The 24,518-nt window shown below is 37.8% G+C and overlaps 1 protein-coding gene across 1 annotated transcript in view; it reads left to right on the top strand.

The window, feature by feature from the left end:
* ASXL2 (ASXL transcriptional regulator 2) overlaps positions 1 to 24,518 on the top strand; it is a 115,144-nt gene that overhangs the window by 35,531 nt on the left and 55,095 nt on the right. The window contains exon 2 of the mRNA XM_065928702.1: positions 6,754 to 6,836. Within this exon, the coding sequence (XP_065784774.1) occupies positions 6,754 to 6,836 (83 nt within the window). The remainder of the gene's footprint in view (positions 1 to 6,753; positions 6,837 to 24,518) is intronic.

The raw sequence follows: 24,518 nt of genomic DNA, 5'->3' as shown, positions 1-24,518 counted from the left end.
TTGATTCCTGTCTCCTGTACAATGTCACGAACCTCCATCCATATTTCATCAGGCACTCTTGTCTATCAGATCTAGTCCCTTAAATCTATTTCTCACTTTCACTGTATAATCATAAGGGATTTGTTAGGTCATACCTGATGGTCTAGTGGTTTTCCCTACTTTCTTCAGTTTAAGTCTGAATTTGTCAATAAGGAGTTCATGATCTGAGCCACAGTCAGCTCCCGGTCTTGTTTTTGCTGACTGTATAGAGCTTCTCCATCTTTGGCTGCAAAGAATATACTCAATCTGATTTTGGTGTCGACTATCTGGTGTTGTCCATGTGTAGAGTCTTCTCTTGTGTTGTTGGAAGAGGGTGTTTACTATGACCAGTGCATTCTCTTGACAAAACTCTATTAGCCTTTGCCCGGCTTCATTCCGAACTCCAAGGCCAAATTTGCCCGTTACTCCAGGTGTTTCTTGACTTCCTACTTTTGCATTCCAGTCCCCTATAATGAAAAGGACATCTTTATTGGGTGTTAGTTCTAAAAGGTCTTGTAGGTCTTCATAGGACTGTTTAACTTCAGCTTCTTCAGCGTTACTGGTTGGGGCATAGTCTTGGATTACCGTGATATTGAATGGTTTGCCTTGGAAACGAACAGAGATCATTCTGTCAGTTTTGAGATTGCATCCAGGTACTGCATTTTGGACTCTTTTGTTGACCATGATGGTTGCTCCCATTTCTTCTTAGGGATTCCTGCCCACAGTAGTAGATACAATGGTTATCTGAGTTAAATTCACCCATTCCTGTCCATTTTAGTTCAGTGATTCCTAGAATGTCGACATTCACTCTTGCCATCTCCTGTTTGACCACTTTCAATTTGCCTTGATTCATGGACCTAACATTCCAGGTTCCTGTGCAATATTGCTCTTTATAGCGTCGGACCTTGCTTCTGTCACCAGTCACATCCATAACTGGGTATTTTTTTTGCTTTGGCTCCATCCCTTCATTCTTTCTGTAGTTATTTCTCCACTGATCTCCAGTAGCATATTGGGCACCTACCAACCTGGGGAATTCCTCTTTCAGTATCCTATCATTTTGCCTCCTCATACTGTTCATGGGGTTCTCAAGGCAAGAATACTGAAGTGGTTTGCCATTCCCTTCTCCAGTGGACCACGTTCTGTCAGACCTCTCCACCATGACCCGGCAGTCTGGTGTGGGCCCACACGGCATGGCTTAGTTTCATTGAGTTAGACAAGGTTGTGGTCCGTGTCATCAGATTGGCTAGTTTTCTGTGATTGTGGTTTCAGTGTGTCTGCCCTTTGATGCCTTCTCGCAGCACCTACCGTCTTACATGGGTTTCTTTTACCTTGGACGTGGGGTATCTCTTTACGGCTGCTCCAGCAAAGCACAGCCGCTGTTCCTTACCTTGGACGAGGGGTATCTCCTCATGGCCGCCCCTCCTGACCTTGAACGTGGGGTAGCTCCTCTCAGTCCTCCTTCGCCTGTGCAGCCGCCGCTCCTTGGACGTGGGGTTGTTCCTCTGGGCCGCAGCCTCTGACTTTGGAAATTTGCTTAGCCATTAGCAAATTTGTTATCTATAACAATAGATAACTATCCGGAGGGTTAGTTATCCCACTTCTTAAATGGGAGTAGTGATGCTTCCCTTTTAAGGTTGCTGCTGAGACATTTAACTGGTTGTGGCAATCACCCTCCTCCAACAACACCAGAGAAGACTCTACACATGGACATCACCAGATGGTCAACACCGATAACAGATTGAGTATATTCTTTGCAGCCAAAGATGGAGAAACTCTATACAGTCAGCAAATACAAGACCGGGAGCTGACTGTGGCTCAGATCATGAACTCCTTATTGACAAATTCAGACTTAAACTGAATAAAGTAGGGAAAACCACTAGACCATCAGGTATGACCTAACAAATCCCTTATGACTATACAGTGAAAGTGAGAAATAGGTTTAAGGGACTAGATCTGATAGACAGAGAGCCTGATGAACTATGGGCGGAGGTTCGTGACATTGTACAGGAGACAGGAATCAAGACCATCCCCATGGAAAAGAAATGCAAAAAGGCAAAATGGTTGTCTGAGGAGGCCTTACAAATAGCTGTGAAACGAAGAGAAGTGAAAAGCAAAGGCGAAAAGGAAAGATATTCTCATTTGAATGCAGAGTTCCAGAGAACAGCAAGGAGAGATAAGAAAGCCTTCCTCAGCAATCAATGCAAAGATATAGAGGAAAACAACAGAATGGGAAAGACTAGAGATCTCTTCAAGAAAATTAGAGATACCAAGGGAACATTCCATGCAAAGATGGGTTCGATAAAGGACAGAAATGGTATGGACCTAACAGAAGCAGAAGATACTAAAAATACGTGGCAAGAATACACAGAAGAACTGTTCATAAAAGATCTTCACAACCGAGATAATCACGATGGTGTGATCACTCACCTAGAGTCAGACATCCTGGAATGTGAAGTCAAGTGGGCCTTAGAAAGCATCACTACGAACAAAGCTAGTGGAGGTGATGGAATTCCAGTTGAGCTATTTCAAATCCGGAAAGATGATGCTGTGAAAGTGCTGCACTCAATATGCCAGCAAATTTGGAAAACTCAGCAGTGGCCACAGGACTGGAAAAGGTCAGTTTTCATTCCAATCCCTAAGAAAGGCAATCCCAAAGAATGCTCATCTCACACACCAGTGGTCATGTATGGATGTGAGAGTTGGACTGTGAAGAAAGCTGAGCGCCGAAAAATTGCTTAAACTGTGGTGTTGGAGAAGACTCTCCAGTGTCCCTTGGACTGCAAGGAGATCGAACCAGTCTATCCTAAAGGAGATCAGTCCTGGATGTTCATTGGAAGGACTGATGCTGAAGCTGAAACTCCAATACTTTGGCCATCTCATGTGAAGAGCTGACTCCTTGGAAAAGACCGTGATGCTGGGAGGGATTGGGGGCAGGAGGAGAAGGGGATGACAGAGGATGAGATGGCTGGATGGCATCACTGACTCGATGGGCATGAGTTTGAGTAAACTCTGGGAGTTGGTGATGGACAGGGAGGCCTGGCGTGCTGCGATTCATGGGATCGCAAAGAGTCAGACACGACTGAGTGACTGAACTGAGCTGAGGCATTTAACTGAGAGAATGATTAGCACTTGTTTGTGTCTTCTTTATAAATGGTAGTTGCTGATATCACATCTTGATACCTTAGTGACTGATCTGAGATATCTGACTTCAAATGATACCTCTCACATAAGTCTTGTATCTGTTGTTTGCGATACAATTGCTATGCTAATTGGTAACTCCTTTGATAGTATAATATAGATTGGTTCAATTTTAGCTTTTACTCTCATCCATTGCCAAGGGTTCCAGGTTAAGAATGGAAAATGATTCAGGTAAAGAGAGTTTCTGCCTAAAATTTGGATAAAAAGAAAAAAAGGAATACAAAATTGACTTATAAGAAAGCAATTTAAAGGAAGTCTGTTAGTGGAAAATATTCTTCATTTTCCTTTAAGAATGTCTTAATTTCCTCTTCATTCTTAGAGGATATTTTTTTCTGGACAGGAATTTTTTAATTACAGTCTTTGTCTTTCAGCACTCGAAAATGTACTTTGCTGTTTCTGCCTTTCATGGTTTCTGATGAGAAACCCACTTGAGTCACTGGAATTGTTATTCTCCTAAGTGAAATACCTTGGCTACTTTCAAGATTTTAAAATTTTCTTTGGTTTTCAGTAATTTGGTTGTGTTATATCTGGGTATAGATTTCCTTGAATTTATGTTGTTTGAGGTTCATTGGTTCTCCTGAAATTGTTAAGTGTGTATCTTTCACCATATTTGCTAAGCTTTTGCTGCTATTCCTTTAAATTATGTTTTGTGCATGCTACTCTTTATTTTCTCATTTTGGGACTCTGGTGACATGATTGTTAGACCTTTTGATATAGTCCCATTGGCTCTGTTCATCCATTTTTTGTTTTTTCCCCCATAACTTTTCTGTTTGTCAAATTGAATAGTTTCTATTGCTCAATCTTCAGGTTCACTGAGTCTCTTCCTCTGTTACCTGCATTCTGCAGTTGAGCCTCTCCAGAGAATTTTGGCTTTTACTTTCTATTGCATTTTTTAGTCTTTAATTTTAATTTTGTTTTATGTACCACACAGGTACACTCACAATGGTATGATCAACCTTACTTCTTTGCTAATGCTTTTTTTTCCCACTAAGAATAGTCTTCTCGCTTTTTTTTCCCCTCTCACTTCTTGCAGCATGGTTATAATAGCTGCCTTAAAATCTTTACCTGAAAATTCCAGCATTTGTGTCATCTCGAGTTTGTTGTCTGTAGGTTGTCTTTTCCTTTGTTGAGTTACTGAGATTTTTTTTCATATGTCAAGTGATTTGGGTTTGTATATTAGGCATTTTTTTCCTTTTGTGACATTCCTGTTGCAGTAAAACTTTGATACTGTCTCATTTGAGTCCTATGGAGAATGTTGTTGGTACTTTATTTTGAGGGATTGGGGGTGCTTTTTAAAGTAGGCATTTGGCCTTTTAAGTTCAGGTTCTAAGTTTTGGCCTACCTTCTATGCACTAAAATTCTGGTGTCTAGTTTTTAAAACTTCTGTTTTTATCTTTCCTGCATATGCACCACTGAGTGCTAACTTTGAGAACCTGATAGTATGTTTAGGGTCGTGTGCACATATATGCTTAGTTCTGGGTGACCCCAGGAGTGTTTGTCGAACTTATTGGTGTCACGTTTTGAGCTCCTTTCTCTTTACAAGTTTGCTGACATTTTCTGGCTCCTAGAGAACTTTCTTCCTAGTTCTATGGCTAAATAACTCATGTTTTCATTTCATTTTGCTATATACTTCCACAGCTGCATCTGCCTTTGATGCCAAGCAACAGTTCAGTTCAGTCGCTCAGTCGTGTCCCGACTCTTTGCGACCCCATGAATCGCAGCACGCCAGGCCTCCCTATCCATCACCAGCTCCCAGAGTTTACTCAAACTCATGCCCATCGAGTCGGTGATGCCATCCAGCCATCTCATCCTCTGTCATCCCCTTCTCCTCCTGCCCCCAATCCCTCCCAGCATCACGGTCTTTTCCAAGGAGTCAGCTCTTCACATGAGGTGGCCAAAGTATTGGAGTTTCAGCTTCAGCATCAGTCCTTCCAATGAACATCCAGGACTGATCTCCTTTAGGATGGACTGGTTCGATCTCCTTGCAGTCCAAGGGACACTGGAGAGTCTTCTCCAACACCATAGTTCAAGCATCAATTTTTCGGCGCTCAGCTTTCTTCACAGTCCAACTCTCACATCCTTACATGACCACTGGAAAAACCATAGCCTTGACTAGACGGACCTTTGTTGGCTAAGTAATGTCTCTGTTTTTTAATATGCTATCTAGGTTGGTCATAACTTTCCTTCCAAGGAGTAAACGTCTTTTAATTTCATGGCTGCAGTCACCATCTACAGTGATTTTGGAGCCCCCCAAAATAACGTCTGACAGTGTTTCCACTGTCTCCCCATCTATTTCCCATGAGGTGATGGGACCAGATGCCATGATCTTAGTTTTCTGAATGTTAAGCTTTAAGCCAGCTTTGTCACTCTCCTCTTTCACTTTCATCAAGAGACTTTTTAGTTCCTCTTCACTTTCTGTCATAAGGGTGGTGTCATCTTCATATCTGAGGTTATTGATATTTCTCCCAGCAATCTTGATTCCAGCTTGTGCTTCTTCCAGCCCAGCGTTTCTCATGATGGTACTCTGCATATAAGTTAAATAAGCAGGGTGACAATATGCAGCCTTGACGTACTCCTTTTCCTATTTGGAACCAGTCGAAAAAGGATGTAAACCTTAGGAATTCCTGCCACATTCATAGAATTGGAAGGAATCCGCTTTCTTGAAGGTTTAGGTCCCTGTTCAGCCACTGGTTGGTATCATCACTGCCACAGCTGCTGCCTTTGAATTGCTTCGGAGTGGGGTCTGAGAGAAAGGGAAAAAACCAAGAGGATCTTCCTCCACTTTTGGGGCCCCCTTGACTGCTTTTCAGACAGAAAAAGGGAAGACTTCTCTTGAAGCCATTTCTGTTTGCACTTACTGTGCAGTTCTGAGTTGAGACTGCTTTGGAGTCTGGACTGAGTGATCCTAGGGGAAATAAAACCAGGAACCTCACTGCTGGGTTAGTAGGACTTCTGGTTTTGGTTTCCTCCTCGAAACCAACTGCTTCCCTTTACAGAGTCGTCAGATAAGTAGCTACTCCATGTCCTCTGTCCAGGTTTTTAGTTGTATTCAAGAGGAGAGACAGGATAAATTTTGCTTATATCCTCTTTACCAGAACACAGATACTGTTTAATCTCATTATATTGTTCATTTATTTTGGTTAAGAAATTACTGAGCATCCAAAATGTACTAGACTTTGTTTGGAAATGTAAAGGTGGATATCTTTAAGCTATTTCCAGTAAGTCTACAGGTAGTCATGTAGGGTTGGAGGCAGAAAGTAAGCATAATTTCATATTATGCATTCATAATAATTAGTAATCTTTTTTGACTCATTTCTGCTTTGGGATTTGATGTATGGTTTGTGACTGAAGAAAAGAATCTCCTATTTAAAGAATGTCCATTAATTTTTCATTTATTATCCCAAAATTTAAGGGATGAAGTCTCTGGATTTCTATGTACTAGAGAAAATTAATACGTAGCAGTAATAAAAAGAAATATAGCTTACATGTGTAATTATAAGAATTTAAATAATTTGTTATTATATACTTTTTTCTTAGGTCTTAGAAAAATATCCCAATACACCCATGAGTCATAAAGAAATTCTTCAAGTTATCCAGAGAGAAGGACTAAAAGAAATCAGGTGAGTTATTTAAGTATTATTTGTGGTAATTATAATACTCGATTAGAATATATTGTAGTGTATAGCAGTCTTCAAAGATTATTTAGTAGCAATTGCTTTATTAATTTATGGTTTATTGAATACAGATTTTGGAGTTTTCAGTCATAGCACAGGTAAAAAGCCAAAAGTAAGTTAGAAAAAATTTCTCATAAGATAGCTATTGCCACACCCATGCACTTTAATTCTTAGGAGGCCTGGAGCCATTTTAAGCTTGGTCATTAGCAAATAAAAAGTACTCTAAAAAGTTCAGAGAATGATAGATGTATTAGATGTAGTCTAGGAAAAAATAACCTTGGCCAAAAACAATTGTGGAAAAAATATATAAAGCAGTATGTGTTCTAAGTAACAGTCTTATGTTCAAATAAAACAGCCAGGGTCAATTATTATAGGACCAAAGGTAAAACACACTTTAATTTCTAAGAGCTTTATTATATCACAACAGGACATAATAGTCACCGTTCATAGTCAAGACCCTCTGTCATCAAAAAATGTTAGTTACGTTCAGTATATTTTATATGTTAAGGCAGACGTCTGGGTGTCTACATTAGAGACATTTTCATTAAGAGAAAGAGGTTGCTGTGCTACCAGTTGTTCTCAGTCAGGGGTGAAATTTGTGTAACACCCGTAGGGAAAGTGTTCGGAATTTGGGGGGACTGTTTTCGATTATCACCATGACTAGAAAGGAGGGAGCACTATGGTGGTAACGGGAGCAGAGCAAGGGTGCTAAATGTCTTTCATGCATTGTGCTGGACAGCCCTTCACAGGGGAGAGTTGTTCAGCTCAGATACCAGTGTTGTCGCTATTGAGAAATAGTGAGCTATATTGAAATATTTGTAGATGGATTGTATAGTTTTTGATGAATAGCCATTGCATGTTCGAGATTTTTTAATTCTTATTTTCTTTAACATGAAATTACAGGTTTTTTAAAGTTGGCTCTTTTTTAGTAATACAGTTAAAAACTTTGATATGTGACCAAGTGTCAGTAGGTTGGGGACAAATTAGCTTTGCTCTGTTAATATTAAATATGAAGTAAAAGTTAGTTTATCTCTGAATAGTTAATATGTTCCTTAAAAAAAGTGAGCATTTGTAAATTAAACCATTAAAATGTGTGAAGAGTTAGTCTTTAAACATATTTCTTATAAATTATTAAAAGATTAATCACTCTTAATTTATCAATGACATTCATAATTTTTATTTGAGTTTGGCTAGACTTACTAGATTAAGATTAAAGCATAATACTCTCATCCTAGATATTTGTATAGGCTACAGGAGAAAATGATAGTGATTTTAGTTACTCTGAGAAATTGCAAAGGTATTTTAATATCTTTTTTATGACACTATAGAATTTTCTAGAATAGGAATAAACAAGAGATTTCAATTCTTTGCATTAAATTAGACTTTTGATACACACTGAGGAAATAGACCAGGAAGCCTGGCATAAAGAGATCAAACTCTTTTAACAATGCCCTAGGTCTAAATGACAATTGCAGGATCGTCCATCTTTAACATAGTAAGGCTCTGTGGCTGTAAACTTGTCATTATTATTTCTAGAGAGTAGGCATGAATAGTGTATAAGAAAGAATACTAAATAAGAACAGAAGAGGGATAAAAAGGAAGAACTTAAAAAAAGTAGCAAGATGGTGGAGTCATCAAAAATTAGCTTCTGGCTTCACTTGGTGACAACTTACAAATAGCTGTTCTTGATTAAGCTATTGTGGTAATACAGTTATGTGAGCACAAAGCAGTACTTTTTAAGCCACCAGTGACTTCCATTTTGTTACCTTAGAGAACTTTTAGTTCTGCCTGTCTTACCACTCAGTATTATTTAACACAGGTGACTGCTATTAATACTTCCTTCTTGAAATGTTTCCTTACTTGAAGTGCCCACAGAGATTCCTAATTTTCTTCCTTCCTCTGTAAACTTTTCTTCTCAGTTCTTTTGCTCATTATCTTCTCTCCAACTCAAGTGCAGTTTTGTCCATTCCTGTAACTTTTGCAGGGGGCTCACTTTTGTTAGTTCCCAGTTATGTAGGGATGGTCATTCCCGACTAGTCTTTGCACATGCTGACCCCTTTACTCAGTTAACTCTTGTTTTTTTCAGGTGTCAACTTGAATATGCCTTTTTCAGAGACCTTTGTCTGACTTCCTGATCTATTAATAGATCACATTTTCCATTTTTAGGTTCTTAATAGTGTTCTATGTTCTTTTTTCATAGTACTTAAGATTTGAAATGGCATATTGTTTTGGTCTTAAAATCATGTATCTTCTCTAGCTTACATTAAGCTATTAGCTCCATGAAGGCAGTGACATCATCTCCATCCACTTGGCAGTCTCCTTCCCCTCCCCCATTCCCCCCAGGCTTGGCACATAATAGACATTGCAAACCTACATGTTAATGAGTAGATGAAGTATCAGGGATTGGAAGATCATATTTACATGTAGTTATAGCTTACCCTCTTGCTGCATGACGTGTCACATGGTAGTCTTAAAATCTTTAGACCTTTTAGGTAGGTTATGGGATGAAATAGATACTTTGCTTATTGAAGCTGTGCTCCTTTTTACAGTTTTACTTTTATTCCTTAATCCTTAATACAAGCTTTTCTACTTTTTCCCTATTCTGTTTTCTCTCTTCCCCCCATTTTGAAGAAGCTTGCTTAATTTTGGTTATTTTCTACTATATTGTTTCATTTTAAAATATATTAAAATGGAAGCTGCTCCGATGTCTGTTGGCAGATGAATGGATAAATAAAATGTGGTATATACATTCTATGGAATATTGTTTAGCCTTAAGGAGTGAAATTCTGATTTATACTACATGGATGAACCTTAAAAACATACTAAGTGAGTATATGTGTAATTGATTCACTGTGCTATACATGGAAAGTAACACAACATTGTAAATCAACTATAATACAACAAAAATTTAAAAAAATAATATGAAAGAGAATGTGTATATATATACATATGTATTTTAAAAAACACATGGTGAATGAAATAAGGAGACAGAAAAGGACAAATATTGTACAGTTCCACTTCCATGAGATACCTAGAAGAGGCAAACTCAGAGACAGGAGATGGCATAGAGGTTACCAGCGGCCAAGAGTAGGGAGAATAGGGAGTTAGTGTTTAACTGGTACAGAGTTTCTCTCTGGGATGATGAAAAAGTTCTAGAAAGGGTAGTGGTAATTGTTGCACAACATTGCAGATCTGCTTAATGCCACTGAATAGTACACTTAAAATGGTAACTTGTATATTATGTATATATTTTGCCATGATCAGTCAACAAAAAGAAGTATTAAAAATGAAGTGATTGGCTCCTGGTTGAGAAAGATTGAGGTACTAGTCCCTTTGAGAAGTTAGGTGGTAAGATTGAAAATCATTTACCCGAAGTATGGAATTTTGAATGAATTTATTAGAAACATGTACAGTTTTCTTAGAATATTATAACACTTGAAGTAAATGCTCCTTATAACTACAAAGCATACCAGCATTTTAGAAAACAGAAAAAGAAGGTCCATGAATTCCCCCCTCACAATAACTTATGATTTCATGTATTCCATTATGTTCGTTTAATTTCCTAAGTGAATCCCTTTTAAAGATAGTTTCCCAAGGAAGTCCCAGGGAAGAAAGAAGATAATGGATTTTGTTGTTTCAGGTGAAAAGAACATTTTGGAGTGTTCTAAAAGTAGCTCATTTCTGTTGAGGACAGATAAGAAGATGTGAAAAGAGTTGGAATAACATTTGGGAGGAAGAAAAGATAAAAAGTTTTTAAAAAAGAAGAACTTGGAACTTTTAGGTTGTAACAGTTATTGGTAATTTAGATAGATGCTCTGTGGTATTTGGTCATGTGTTTAAAAAAAATTTCTGTACCGTTATTTAATAACGGTATTTAATAACCAATAAATAGTTATTTCAGAACATTTTAAATGGTTTTTAAGTATTTGTTGTGACATCTCACTTCCTTGTTAAATTTTTCATGCCTAAAATACAGTTTAATTGTTTTTTCTCTTAACTTAGGTAGGAATGGTAACTGGGCAATAGTTCCCTAGTCTTGAGCTCTTTGACACAGAATTGCTTGTTCCAAAGTCAGAACCTTTACACAAAATTCTGTAAGCTTTTAATCATTTGTTGTTACCTATATCATTTCCTTTTTAAAGTTAGTATTGTTCACTGAGTAAAGATTTTATTTATTGAGTTCATTTGGTTGAAAAACCCCCATTCTCACTTTAGCTGATGGGTTATTGATTCTAGATCATACTGTATATTTATGTGACTCTAAATATTGAAGGGGTAGCTATTTTTGTTTTCCTCTCAAGACACTGCAAATGAAATCAGGGATTCAGAGAGACATGTATCCATTTGAGAGACATGATACCATTTGACTACTTCAGTTTCTTTCTAAGAGAAATTATTCAGGGTTTTATTTTGTCTTAAATCAGTGTAACTTGTATAGCAAATGACTGTCATGAGCCATCAGTATTTAAAATAGCCTTTCAAACACTTATGTTTCTTTTTTGTCTGATGATGTAGATTTTCCAGTTTATGGGAGGGCTAACTCAGTGGTCCCCTCCCCTCTATTCCTCTTTTCTCCTCACTTGAGTCAGTACTTCTTCCTGTGTTTGCAAAGTATCCCATCTGGATCGCATACAAACCCCAGAGGTAATTCAAACTCCAGCCTCCTGAATATACTCAAATAGCTTCTTGGAGCTGTTTCTGGGCCTTGGGGCATTCTTTTTTTAAATCTTTTAAAATTGGGTGTGTGAAAGATCCCTATCTTTGAGTTATAGTTCTGTAGTTCTCAGGGTCCAGTCAGCAGACAGAAGCTACCAATACATGGTTTAACAGGAAAGTTACGAAGTTAACTGATTATTAACTGGTTGTTATTAACTGGTAACCGAGAATTAACTATTAAAAGCTGAAGATAACATAGAAGAATACAGTAATTACAGACTTGGGAAGGAACTGTAGGACTAAGGCAGTGTGCCCTAGGAAAGAATAACTTTGTCGTTCCCAGATTCAGCTCTCCCTGGAGAAGGTGAGGCTCTGGTTCAGTGGATGACAGAGTTCACTGGTGCCATAACTTGAGGAGGCATATCAGAAGGCACCTTCTGGGTACTAAAAGAACTTGTTGGAAAGCCTCCTGCTGGGTGTTCAACTGGGGAGCCAGATGAGCCACTGGCAGAATTTTCTGGGGAGGCACCCTTAGACTTTCTGCTGAACACTGCTGAGGGGTGAGCCACTATGGAGTGTCCCTCATACTGTTGGATGCTGCAAGCTTGAGAAGAAACAGGCTAGAGTACACTAAAAGCAGAAAGGAAAGACCCCATTTTTTCCTTTTGCAGTGTCCTCCCAGCTCTCTACTGACAAAACTTAACTTGGAGCCAGCTGGCAAAGGAGAAATGTTTCTAGAATTCAACTTCATTATTACAGAGAAGGGCAAAGAAGGTTAGATTTGGAGCTAAAACTCAATAAATTGATAACTGGCACAGAAGGCTTCAGGAATTTTTCCTGAATAACAGGTCATCGCCTGGTCCCATGTACCACTTTTGCTTAGTTAATTTCTTTCCATCTGTACCCCAGCTAAACTGGTACAGTGCTGTTGCCTGTTTAGGATCTGAAATTTCTTATCTGTACTCAGGACATTAAGCCATCATTTATCCTCTTATGAAAGAATCTTGACATCTTTCAAAGTTGACTGAGATATTGCCTCCACAAAGCTGGTAGCCTTTTCCTCTTCAGTCAACATATCTTCCCTCTCTCAATGTTTTTCTTTTTTAAAGATTTGACATGCAGGATCTTTGTTCTCAATCAGGGATCAAACTACGAGGGAAGTCTCCTGTTTTGTTCCTGATATTGGTGACTTTTATTTTCTCTTTTGTCTTTGTCAGTCTTGCTATAGAGATTTGTTAATTTTTTTAAAAAAGCTACCCGAGTTTTGTTTCTTTGCGTTTTCTCTATTGTTTTTGTCATTGTTTTTCCATTTAAAAAAATCATTTTATGACTATGACGAGGATATGGTTTCTGTTGGGATATTAAATGTTCCATACATGCTTGAAAAACCTGTATATGTGTTTTCTCCTGGTTTGGGGGTAGAGTGTTCTGTAAATGTAAGGTTATTTTGGTTAATAGGATTGTTCAGATCTCCTATACCATTACTGATTTTTCTGTCTACTTGTTTTATTGATTACTGAAAGAAAGGTGTTGAAGTTTCCAAGTGTGGTTGTCTCTTTGTTTATTTCTCTTTTCAGTTATTTAGTTTTTTCCTTCAGGTATTTTGAATATTTATTGTTAGGTGCGTATACATTAAGGGCATTAAATTCTCTTAGTTGACCCTATTATCATTCCATAATTACCATCTTTATCCCTGGTGTTATTCTTTGTGTGTGTTTATAGTGGTTGCTTCAGTGATTATAATATATACCCAACCTTTCACAGAATTCTTAGGATTAATATTTTACCATCTTTAGTAAAATGTAGAAGCCCTACAGCCATTTAGGTCCCTTTACCATCCTCTGTATATTATAGTTGTTGTATGTATTACATCTCATACATGGATTTCCCCACCAGACAATGTTATTATTTGCTTTCTGGCCATAAAGAGCTGAAAGACTATTTTTACCCAGATGTTTACCATTTCATTTGCTCTTCATTCTTCCCTTAAGTTCCACATTCCCCTCTAGTGTCCTCTTCCTTCAGCCTGAAGCACTTCCCTTTCAGTATTTCTTTAAGAACTGTTCTGTTGGTGATGAATTCTTAGTTTTCCTTCATTTGAGAATGTCCTTTTTGGGGGGGGGGGTGAAAGCAGGGGAGGCTTTCATTTTGAAGAATTTTTTTGTTGGGATACAGAATTTGGTTTTCATAGCTCTTGTATTTCAATACTTTAAAAATGTTGCTCTACTGCCTTCTGACCTCCATGGTTTTTGGTGAGAAATACATGCTTGTTTGAATTATTGCCCTCCTGTAAGTAATATTGATACACTGTTTTCTCTGGTGGCTCTCAAGAGCATTTCTTTTTGCTTAGTTTACAACAGTTGGATTTTTTTTAAAAACGTATCTACGTGTGTATTTCTTTGTGTTTAAATCTATTTAGCATTCACTGAGCTTCTTGAATCTGTAGCTTTATATATTTTGCCAAAATTTGGCAGATTTTCAGCCATTCTTCAGATATTTTTTCTTCACTACATTTTTTTCTTCTTCCACTGTCATGAGTCTGCTCATTTTTCCCCAACCTTTTTCTGTCTGTATTTCAGATGGGATGATTTCTGTTGCTCCTTTGTCACATCCGCTGACACTTCTCTCAGTGTTCTGCGTTCAGCCACTGAACCCGTCCAGTGAAATTTTTTAAATTTCTGATATTATATCCTTTAATTCCAAAATTTGTGTTTTGTTTTTTTTTTTTAAATAGTTTTTGTTTCTTTACTGAAAATTTCTGTCTTCCCATTAATTTCAAGTTATCTTTGCCACCTGGATATAGTAACAATGATTTAAACTTTTTGACTGTTAAGTCCAGCATCTGGGTAATCTCTGGATTGGCCACTGTTAATTATTTTTTCCTTTGAGAATCTGTCACATTTTCCTGAACCTTAGATTATTGAGAACTTTAAGGTAGTATTCTGGACATTTTGAATAATATATTGTTTTAGGCTCTTGTTTTTCTTTCAAAAAATTCTGTAGAATGCTGATTTCTTTTCTTTTTTTTTAAAGTAGATAGCCCAGTTATTCACAGACTACGTGTTCTGTCTTCTGTGTTAGTTTGATAATCACTTCATATTTTAAAGCATTCGCTTTGCTGTTTTGGATCTGTTCCTTGTTAGTCTGAGATGTAAGCAGGGGTTCAGTTCTAAAAAGCCTTTGCTGTGTTGATTGGGAATGTCCTGTGTGCCAGCTCAGAGATGAGCCCAGGCCTTGTGAGGGAATTAGGGGAGTCCCTTCTCTGGTTTTTTTCCCTTAGGAATTCCATATTTCACAGCCCATTCGTACAATTTTACCTATCCTCTTTAGTAGAACATCTCTTCCGCTAGGTTGTGCTTTTTAGTCAAAGTGGTGAGGAAAAAACCCCAGAAAACTCACTCTGAGAATTTAGCCAACTGAAGTTAGAGTATAGTCCACGTGACTACCCTCACTTATTAGACCAACTACATAGTTAACAGGTTTCCTTTTTTAAAAAAAAGACTATTTTATTTTTGGCTACACTGAGTCTTTGTTGCTGCATGCGAGCTTTCTCTAGTTGTGGTGAATGGGGACTACTCTAGTTGCAGTACTTGGGCTTCTCATTGCGATGCCTTCTCTCATTGTGGAGCATGGGCTCTCAGCATGCGGGCTCAGTATTGTGGTGCACGGGCTTAGTTACTCTGCAGAATGTGGAATCTTCCCAGAACAAGGATTGAACCTGTGTCCCCTACATTGGCAGGTGGATTCTTAACCACTGGACCATCAGGGAAGTCCTCACAGATTTCTAAGACTACTGTCAAGGCTTGATAATTTGCTGAAAGTACTTGTGTAATACTAAAAACTGTTAAGCACTTGGTTTTGGAAGGATACAGATTAAGATTTGTCCAGGGAAGTGACGCACAGAGTCAAGGTGCAGTCCCCAGCGCAGAGCTTCCAGTCATCCTCTCCCATGACTTAGGAGAGTGTTAATTGTCAGCATCAGTGTGTGACAGTAAGCAGGGTATTGTCAACCAGGGAAGTTCACTTGAGCCTTGGTGTCCAGAGTTTTTACTTATTGGGGGTCCATCATACAGGCATTATTCAGTTTTCGGTGTCCAGCCCATCTAGTGGTCAGCTGATACCGTGTGACGCAAGCCCCTGCCTTAAATCATATTGTTGGTATGTATCAAAGCCCCCACTCCAGATTGCAGTGTTGCTATGTGGCTGGCCCTCATAGGGCCTAGTGATTATTTCTTAAGCCAAGGGCAAGACCAGCCTTCTCTGGGCAAGGGTAAATTCTATACTCTATGATCTCATGTGAATTAGGTTTTGACTTCCCAGCATACCAGCTGTCTTAATTTTCAGTGTTTTAAGTAGTTGCTTTTGAAAAATTGACATACAGTTCACATACCATTGTAGCCTACATTTTAGAGCATACAGCTCAGGGTTTTTGTTTTTTTTTTTAAACGTTTACTCACCCAAAACATTATCATTGCCCTGGAGAGAAGCTCTGTGCTCGTTAGCTGCCACTCCCCTTCCTTGTCCCCTGCAACTCTCCCCATGTCCCAGCCTTGGGCAGTTACTAATGTGCTTTCTGTCTCCATGGATTTACCGATTTTGGATATTTTGTGTAGTGAAGTTATAGAATATGTGGTCTTCTGTGACTGGCTTCTTTCATATTTATATATGAATTTGAAGGCTCATTCATATGGTAGCATTTATCAGTACTTCATTCCTTTGTTGCCAAATAATATTCCATTATATACATATGCCAGATTTGTTTATCCATTCATCTGTTGATGGATATTTGGTTGTTTCTATTTTTCGGCTATTATGAATACTGTTACTATGAACAAGTAGTAATGTTACTTGTACTCATGTACAAGTTTTTGTGTAAAAGTTGCTTTTTATGTTTTTGTCTACAGTCTTTTGGTGTAAACTAGCCAGAGAGGGACAGACAGGCAGGCAGACAGGCTGGCTGTTGTGGGCCTGCTTTGTCTTCACCAGTACCAGAAGTCCCAGTCAATTTTAAATCGTCAAATTGGATTGAGCTTTAAATTTGTGGAATCTTCCATGGTGAACCACAAATTTCAAGTTGAAGAATCCTGGTGTTTTCCTTTGGCTTTGAATGGAATTCTAGATTTTGGTATAGCCTTTGTTTTCCAGTCATTTTTAAATTGCAGTAAGGGGGGGTTGTCACAAACAGTTTGGTGTAGGTCATTTAACACAGGTGTTTTATGACTAGGTGTTTGGAACCTCAGTGTCAACTAGTTCTATAATTGGAGCCTGGCTTTTCTAAAACCAAATAAGTAAGTGGGTGTGAATAGAACACAGTAAACCAGTGTGAATCCATTGGCATGGTTAAGCATTGCTCTGTCCAAATGGAAATACTAAGCCTACCCTGAAACATTTACATTTGAAAAGTAGAAGACATGTAGTCTGATATATAGATACAACTTACGAAGAATGTACTGCAGCAGCATTTTGAGAGTTGAAGGGATTAAGGAGACAAAGAGGACTTTTACTAGATTATGCAAGATATGGTGTGGTTTAGATTAGGGTGAAGAGAACAGACAGATTTGAGATCATGTTTCAGGACTTGCTAATGGATTGGATATGGGAGGTATAAGGAAGGAAGAAATGAAAAATTATTTCTAGGATTCCTTGATTGTACAGCTGCCTATTACCATAGGGAGGAAGAACAGGAATAAACTGGGAACGTGAAGGGGGTTAATCAGTAAAGAATCCAGTGAGCATATTTAGTGGATTCAGAAAAAGAACGTCATGAGGGGTGAGGAGAAGTGTTCAAGTGTGGGGAGTGGTTTTGTTATACCTGTTAAGTCAGCAGTTAAAAAAAAAGGTAGTGATGACTGGAGCTGTAGAGTAGGTATCTGTTTTCAGAGATTAATATCTAATACCTGTTTTGGATGTTGATGAATAAATAGTTCCAGGTATGTTATAGAATCTAAAAATAAATTATTTACAAGTCTAGGTTTATAAGTTAGGTACTGAAGACAGTTTTTTAATGTAAATATTTTACTTTTGGAAAATTCCACACTAAAAAGTGTGTCAGTTCAATTCAGTTCAGTCGCTCAGTCGTGTCTCTTTGCGACCCCATGAATCACAGCACTCCAGGCCTCCCTGTACATCACAAACTCCCGGAGTTTACTCAAACTCATGCCCGTCGAGTCGGTGATGCCATCCAGCCATCTCATCCTCTGTCATCCCCTTCTCCTTCTGCCCCCAATCCCTCCCAGCATCACGGTCTTTTTCAAGAAGTCAACTCTTCGCATGAGGTGGCCAAAGTATTGGAGTTTCAGCTTCAACATCAGTCCTTCCAATGAACACTCAGGACTTACCTCCTTTAGGATGGACTGGTTGGATCTCCTTGCAGTCCAAGGGACTCTCAAGAGTCTTCTCCAACACCACAGTTCAAAAGCATCAATTTTTCGGCACTCAGCTTTCTTCAGTGTCCAACTCTTACATCCATACATGACCACTGGGAAAACCATAGCCTTGACCAGATGGACCTTTGTTGGCAAAGTAACGTCTCTGCTTTTTAATATGCTGTCTAGGTTGGTCATAACTTTCCTTCCAAGGAGTAAGCGTCTTTTAATTTCATGGCTGCAGTCACCATCTACAGTGATTTTGGAGCCCCCCAAAATAAAGTCTGACAGTGTTTCCACTGTCTCCCCATCTATTTCCCATGAGGTGATGGGACCAGATGCCATGATCTTAGTTTTCTGAATGTTGAGCTTTAAGCCAACTTTGTCACTCTACTCTTTCACTTTCATCAAGAGGCTCTTTAGTTCCTCTTCACTTTCTGCCATAAGGGTGGTGTCATCTGCATATCTGAGGTTATTGATATTTCTCCTGGCAATCTTGATTCCAGCTCGTGCTTCTTCCAGCCCAGCGTTTCTCATGATGTACTCTGCATATAAGTTAAATAAGCAGGGTGACAATATGCAGCCTTGACGTACTCCTTTTCCTGTTTGGAACCAGTCTGTTGTTCCATGTCCTGTTCTAACTGTTGCTTCCTGACCTGCATACAGATTTCTCAAGAGGCAGGTCAGGTGGTCTGGTATTCCCATCTCTTTCAGAATTTTCCACAGTTTATTGTGATCCACACAGTCGAAGGCTTTGGCATAGTCAATAAAGCAGAAATAGATGTTTCTCTAGAATTCTCTTGCTTTTTCGATGATCCAGCGGATGTTGGCAATTTGATATCTGGTTCTTCTGCCTCTTCTAAAACCAGCTTGAACATCTGGAAGTTCTCGGTTCACGTATTGCTGAAGCCTGGCTTGGAGAATTTTGGGCATTACTTTACTAGCGTGTGAGATGAGTGCAATTGTGCAGTAGTTTGAGCATTCTTTGGGATTGCCTTTCTTAGGGATTGGAATGAAAACTGACCTTTTCCAGTCCTGTGGCCACTGCTGAGTTTTCCAAATTTGCTGGCATATTTAGTGCAGCACTTTCACAGCATCATCTTTCCGGATTTGAAATAGCTCAACTGGAATTCCATCACCTCCACTAGCTTTGTTCGTAGTGATGCTTTCTAAGGCCCACTTGACTTCACATTCCAGGATGTCTGACTCTAGGTGAGTGATCACACTGTTGTGATTATGAAGATCAAAAAGTGTGTATCTACCACATAAATTATAAATAGTTCTCTCACCCCAGACTGTTTTAGGGTTAATTTCAGTTATTTTATTACTTCCAATATGTACTTAACACATAAGAACTTGAGAGACTATGTTCTATTTGGATATTCTGTTTTGTTTTTAAAAACAGAGCAACTAAACATAGACATTATGCATACATACTATTGATAAAACATACAGAGAATAGTACATATTGCATAAATCAAGTGCTTATGTATACTTTGAGATCATTCCAGCTAATTCTTAAATTGTTACCATTTTTTTTTACTACTTCTATCCTTAGTCAAATTTTGTACAAATTTTCTCTGCCTATCACCTGTGGCTGCCATTATTGTTTACAAATGTGCTTTTACAGCAGTGAATTTAGGACTTCAAGCCTGCCTTCTAAAGTAGCCATTGCTTTTAATAACTGCCCCTCCACCCCTGAGTTCTTTTACCAGCTTTGCTCATTCTGTTGGCTGTATTATCTTGACTCTTTTATATCAATGTATCACCTAGTAAAGAAAGAGTTTTTAGGAAAGAAGAAAATAATATTCATTTCCTGAGACCCTGTTCTTTTTACTAGTTTTTGGTTGTTTGCTTTTTGGTCTTTCCATTCATGAGTAGAAGAGGAACGAGAAATTTAAAAGATTCTGAGTATTCATGAATTTTTTATCCACAGATTGAGTGTTTTCTGAGGCCATTTACGAGTGGTCTCAAGTGACCCCAAGGGTTCATGATATGTAAATAGTAATTTTGGTGAGGCCTATATGAATTTGAATCTTTTACACCGTAAAAATTGATGTGAGTGGGTAAGTTGTACAGCTAATAAATGAGCATAGCCAACTGCCTAGCCTTTAAATTAGGTTGATCATTGCTTATTTGCCACCTCTGAAACAAGTTGGGAAGTATTTAAAAAGCATTGATTCTTTATGGAGGAAGACCTGGAAAGGAAGACTAAGTGTTAGTTACATAGTAGTATTGGCAGATCTGGGGACAGGCACGTGACTTGGATGTGCATTCCTTACAAAAGGAGTCTGTGTAGTTCTATTTTACAGCTTTATGCCTCTGATTAAGAACTTTAAAGGACTTATCCTATAAGAACATTTAAACAGATCTTTATAGTGTTATCTTACAGAGCAAAAAATTGTTACCTACAGGGAGTTGTTTCTTGTGTTTCAGTCTTGTATCCCAAGCAAGCCCCAAGAGAGTTAGAATTGTAAAGCTTTCTGGGAACCGTCTAACAAAAATCACACTTAGCTAACATCTTCTAGATTAAAATGTTACCTTTTTGGAGGAGTTCTGATTGTATCTGATTAGTAATGAATGCATTTACTTATGTGCAAAATACTCTTCCTCATGTGGTATTTAAATATGTTTTAGTTCACTTCACACCAAAAACTAATCCAATTACCTAAATTTTTTTTTCTTACCTCTTCTTATATAAAAGTGTATAGCAAGGGAAATAAAGTCATCATTCTCTGCTACTTTGCAGCAGAAGTCATCGCCACAGAGCAGATCATTTGATTGTGAAACTTAATTGCTGTGAGATGATTTCACTAGAAAGAGCTCAGTTTAAGAGTAAAGAACATTATTAGTTAAATTGATACCATATTTGTCTAAGGTTAGCTGATACCTTTGAGTTCTGTATTTTCTTTATCTGCTAATTTTAGTCTGCTTCCAAGCCTGCATACTTTGTAGGGATGTCAGAAGGATTAATTATGAAAAAAACTAATAAAACACAAAAAACTTGGATATTAAAAGAGTATTTTTATCTTTTATTATTTAGCTTCATAATGAGTTACATTATGGAACAAAGGGAAGCTAAGAAACCTTAGAGTCTATAGCCAATTGCTTTATGATGGTTCCTTGAAATTTGAAATGCATGGGAAGGATATTAAAGAATGGGATATATTCAGTGTATCCACATTTAACTTTAAACTCCTGTAATAGTTTTGCTCTGCCACGTAATTAAGGTACTGCAATTGTTATCTTAAATGATTTAGACTCTTTAATTGATGTATTTTAGACACCGATACTTGAGACTAAACTTGTAAATTCTAAAGAAATTAATGTTTTATGTAGCAAAGTATGGGGGAGAGTACTAATTTGAAAAATTATGGATATTGTTGGGAAGGGAAGGGAGAATTTATTTTTTTGGCTTAATTGTTGCTTTGTAAAGAAAAATTAAAAGCTCTTTTGTTTTTTTTTTTCCTTCTTTGATTTTCTTGGGGTGCATTCCAACTCCAGAAGGTAAGAATTACTTTATTCTAAAGAAGTATTATATAGTTATAAAGCACTCTTTTACAAGTTTAATTGAACTTACTCTTGGATGCATGATGTTTACTTTATAAAACTAATTAGTCTAGAAACTAAGAGTGATATTAATGTGTAAATATTGGTTGTATGTGCTTTTTTGTTTTTGTTCTCGTAATTTGTAATAATCATTGGTTATACTTTTAGAAACCCAGTCTACATTTAGTTTCATGATGATTATTTGACTTTCTAGCATTGGAATACCTAGTATTCTACAGACTAATAATGAAGATATTTAAGAGATTGGAAATGAGTGAGCTAACACTTGCTGTAAGATTGAAAATGTATGTTTAGGCCCTTACTGATTTAGAGAGAGTGCTGGTAAATCCTTTAAAGGAATGACACTTATTTAAAATCAGGCCCAAAACAGGTTAAAATTCACCATCACCGATACGATGGACATGTGTTTGAGTAGGCTTCAGGAGTTGGTGATGGACAGGTAGGCCTGGCGTGCTGCAGTCCATGGAGTCGCAAAGAGTTGGACATGACTGAGCGACTGAACTGATTGGTAAATCCCTTAAAGGAATGACACTTATTTAAAACCAGGCCCAAAACAGATTAAAATTCTTAGTCTCAGTCTTCACTGAATTGGCTTTTTGTCTGCCATTGTAGATAAAACACTTTAGATACACCTCTGGTATAACAGTTCCCACGTTAGAGTTATTGTATGCCTGCAACACTTGGCAGAAGGAACCATATCCATGTGTTTTCATTTCACTAGGACGTTACATGTTTGGCTTTTAGTTAGAGCTTAGTAAATCTTTTTAACTCCAGTTTAATTTCTATTCCATTAATTTTGTTTATAAGAAACTGTTCATTTTTGAATTTTAGTTTAGGGAGGTCATACAAACAGTTAAAATTATAATATAAAAAGTTTTAAAATAAGCAAGAAAAAATTTTGTTTTCTTGAGGCGGTCTTATACTTGGTTAGGTTCTTTTAGTATGAATAATAGGAACCAAATGTGAATAACTTTATCAAAATGGGATTTATTTGAATATGGGGTAGCTTACAGTTTCAAAGGAAAGAAACAGGCTCTGGAATTAAGAGAACTAAGTTAGCTACAGAGATCAGGCAGCTGACACTTGAAGGATGGGTTCATCAGGACCCTCCAGCCGGAATGAATTAGTCTGTGTCTACTTTGCTCCAGGTTAAAAATTCAAGGAAGAGTGAACCTGACTGGCCTAGTGTCCAGGGATGGTGAGACATCTTAATGGACAGTCCTACAAACACTGTTTCCAGTGAGATAGGGCATAGTTCCTCTAAGCAAGATTGCATGTTGTTTTCCAGAGGAAGAGAGACTATACTGACTAGGCAGAGACAACAAATGTCCACTACATTGCTTACTGTGGAAGATAAGAGTACAACAGAAAAACTTAAGCCCCAAGCAATTGTAAGAACTGTCTCTTTATACAGATTCTCCCAGTGGTAACATTGTACACCACAGTACAGTATCACAGGAGTATATTGCTTTTGATACAGTCTACCTGGCTTTATTTGTATTCATTTATGTGTGTGTGTGTGTGTGTGTGTGTGTGTGTGTGTATTTTAATTCACTCTGCCCATCTTTGCCTTTTAATTTGTATATTTATGCTATATTTAAGATAAATATTGATATTTTAGAGTTTATGCCTGCCATTCTCTTGTTTTTCCATTTGTTTGCTTCTTTGTCCTGTTTCTCTTTTCTTGCCTTGCCATGGGTTATTTTTAGGATTCTGTATTGGCTTATTTATACTGCATTTCTTTTTGTTTCTGCATAATTTTCTTAGTGTTTGCTCTGGGTATTACAGTATTCACATGTGATTTATCACGTATCCACATTTTCCTATACGAGCTTTACCATAACTCTAAGTTACTTCTGTGAGTTGGAAAAAATTGGTACAATTCATGTATTTCAATTTACTGTTTGAAAACTCTTGAGCTCGATATGAGTGAGTGTCAAGTGACAGTTTTTGTTTAAAAGCAGAAAATAATTGTAACCAATAGCTTTAGCTATTTAGGTGATTAAAGTGAAAGTTGCTCAGTTGTGTCCGATTCTTTGTGACCCCATGGAGTTGTAGCCCACAAGTCTCCTCTGTCCATGGAATTCTCCAGGTAAAAATACTGGAGTGGGTAGCCATTCCCTTCTCCAGAGGATCTTCATGACCTAGGTATCAAACCTGGGTCTCCTACATTGCAGGCAGATTCTTTACTGAGCCACCAGGGAAGCCCATTTAGGTGTATAATCTTTACTGTTAAATGAACAAGAATACCAGATAGAACAGATATAGAATATTACAACAGATTCTTACTTTTTGATGTACTTAATCAAACCTGATAAAATTTTATCCTTCTCTAGCTCATTTCTTTCAGGACTGTTTCTGTAACTTACATTGACCAGTATTTTGTTTCCAGTTTCTGTTTTCCATACTGATTCTTTTACCTCAAGTAATATATCCTCACATGCAACTGTCTGTACCTCTTGAGTTCAGAAACATACCGCTTTTTTGAAACTTGACCCAGCCAGTTAAGAAATGTTAGTATCTTGATCAGCTGAAATAAAGGCAGTTGATGCTTCTTAATATATGTAGCTGTTAGAGTGACCTTTTTAAGCAACTTGTTGTAGTGAAACCAATAGAGGAAGTGGCTGTGGACTAAGATAGGAGTCAAGCACTTTATATTCTGTATTTACTTTAAAATAAAGCATAGAAACACTGGACTCCCCCCTCCTGCCCCCTTTTGAAATGATTTTGCTCATATCTTTCTGGTAGTGGACAAGCTACGCTTTTTAAAAAGCAGTAGTGGGGGGAAAGACAATAATAGGAAGGTGAAGAGACTGAAGATTTACAGTGAAGTATTAAAAGGATAGAGAGAGTGTATAAACACAGTTTCTGAAGGATCTTTTTGTTCCTATGACCTCCCTCTCTGTGCTATTCCTAGATTACTCTCTTATTTATTTTGTGCCCTTTCGCTGCCCTGTTCAGACTTCTCATTTTGTGGTCCCAGTTGGGCCTCCTCCTCCCAGCATGCCTGTGTAAAAGTTTATCTGCATACCCTACC

This window comes from Muntiacus reevesi, chromosome 3, assembly GCF_963930625.1.
Source record: "Muntiacus reevesi chromosome 3, mMunRee1.1, whole genome shotgun sequence".
Classification (NCBI taxonomy): domain Eukaryota; kingdom Metazoa; phylum Chordata; class Mammalia; order Artiodactyla; family Cervidae; genus Muntiacus; species Muntiacus reevesi.
The sequence above is the reverse complement of the archived record's forward strand: the minus strand, read 5'-3'. Positions and strand labels throughout refer to the sequence as shown.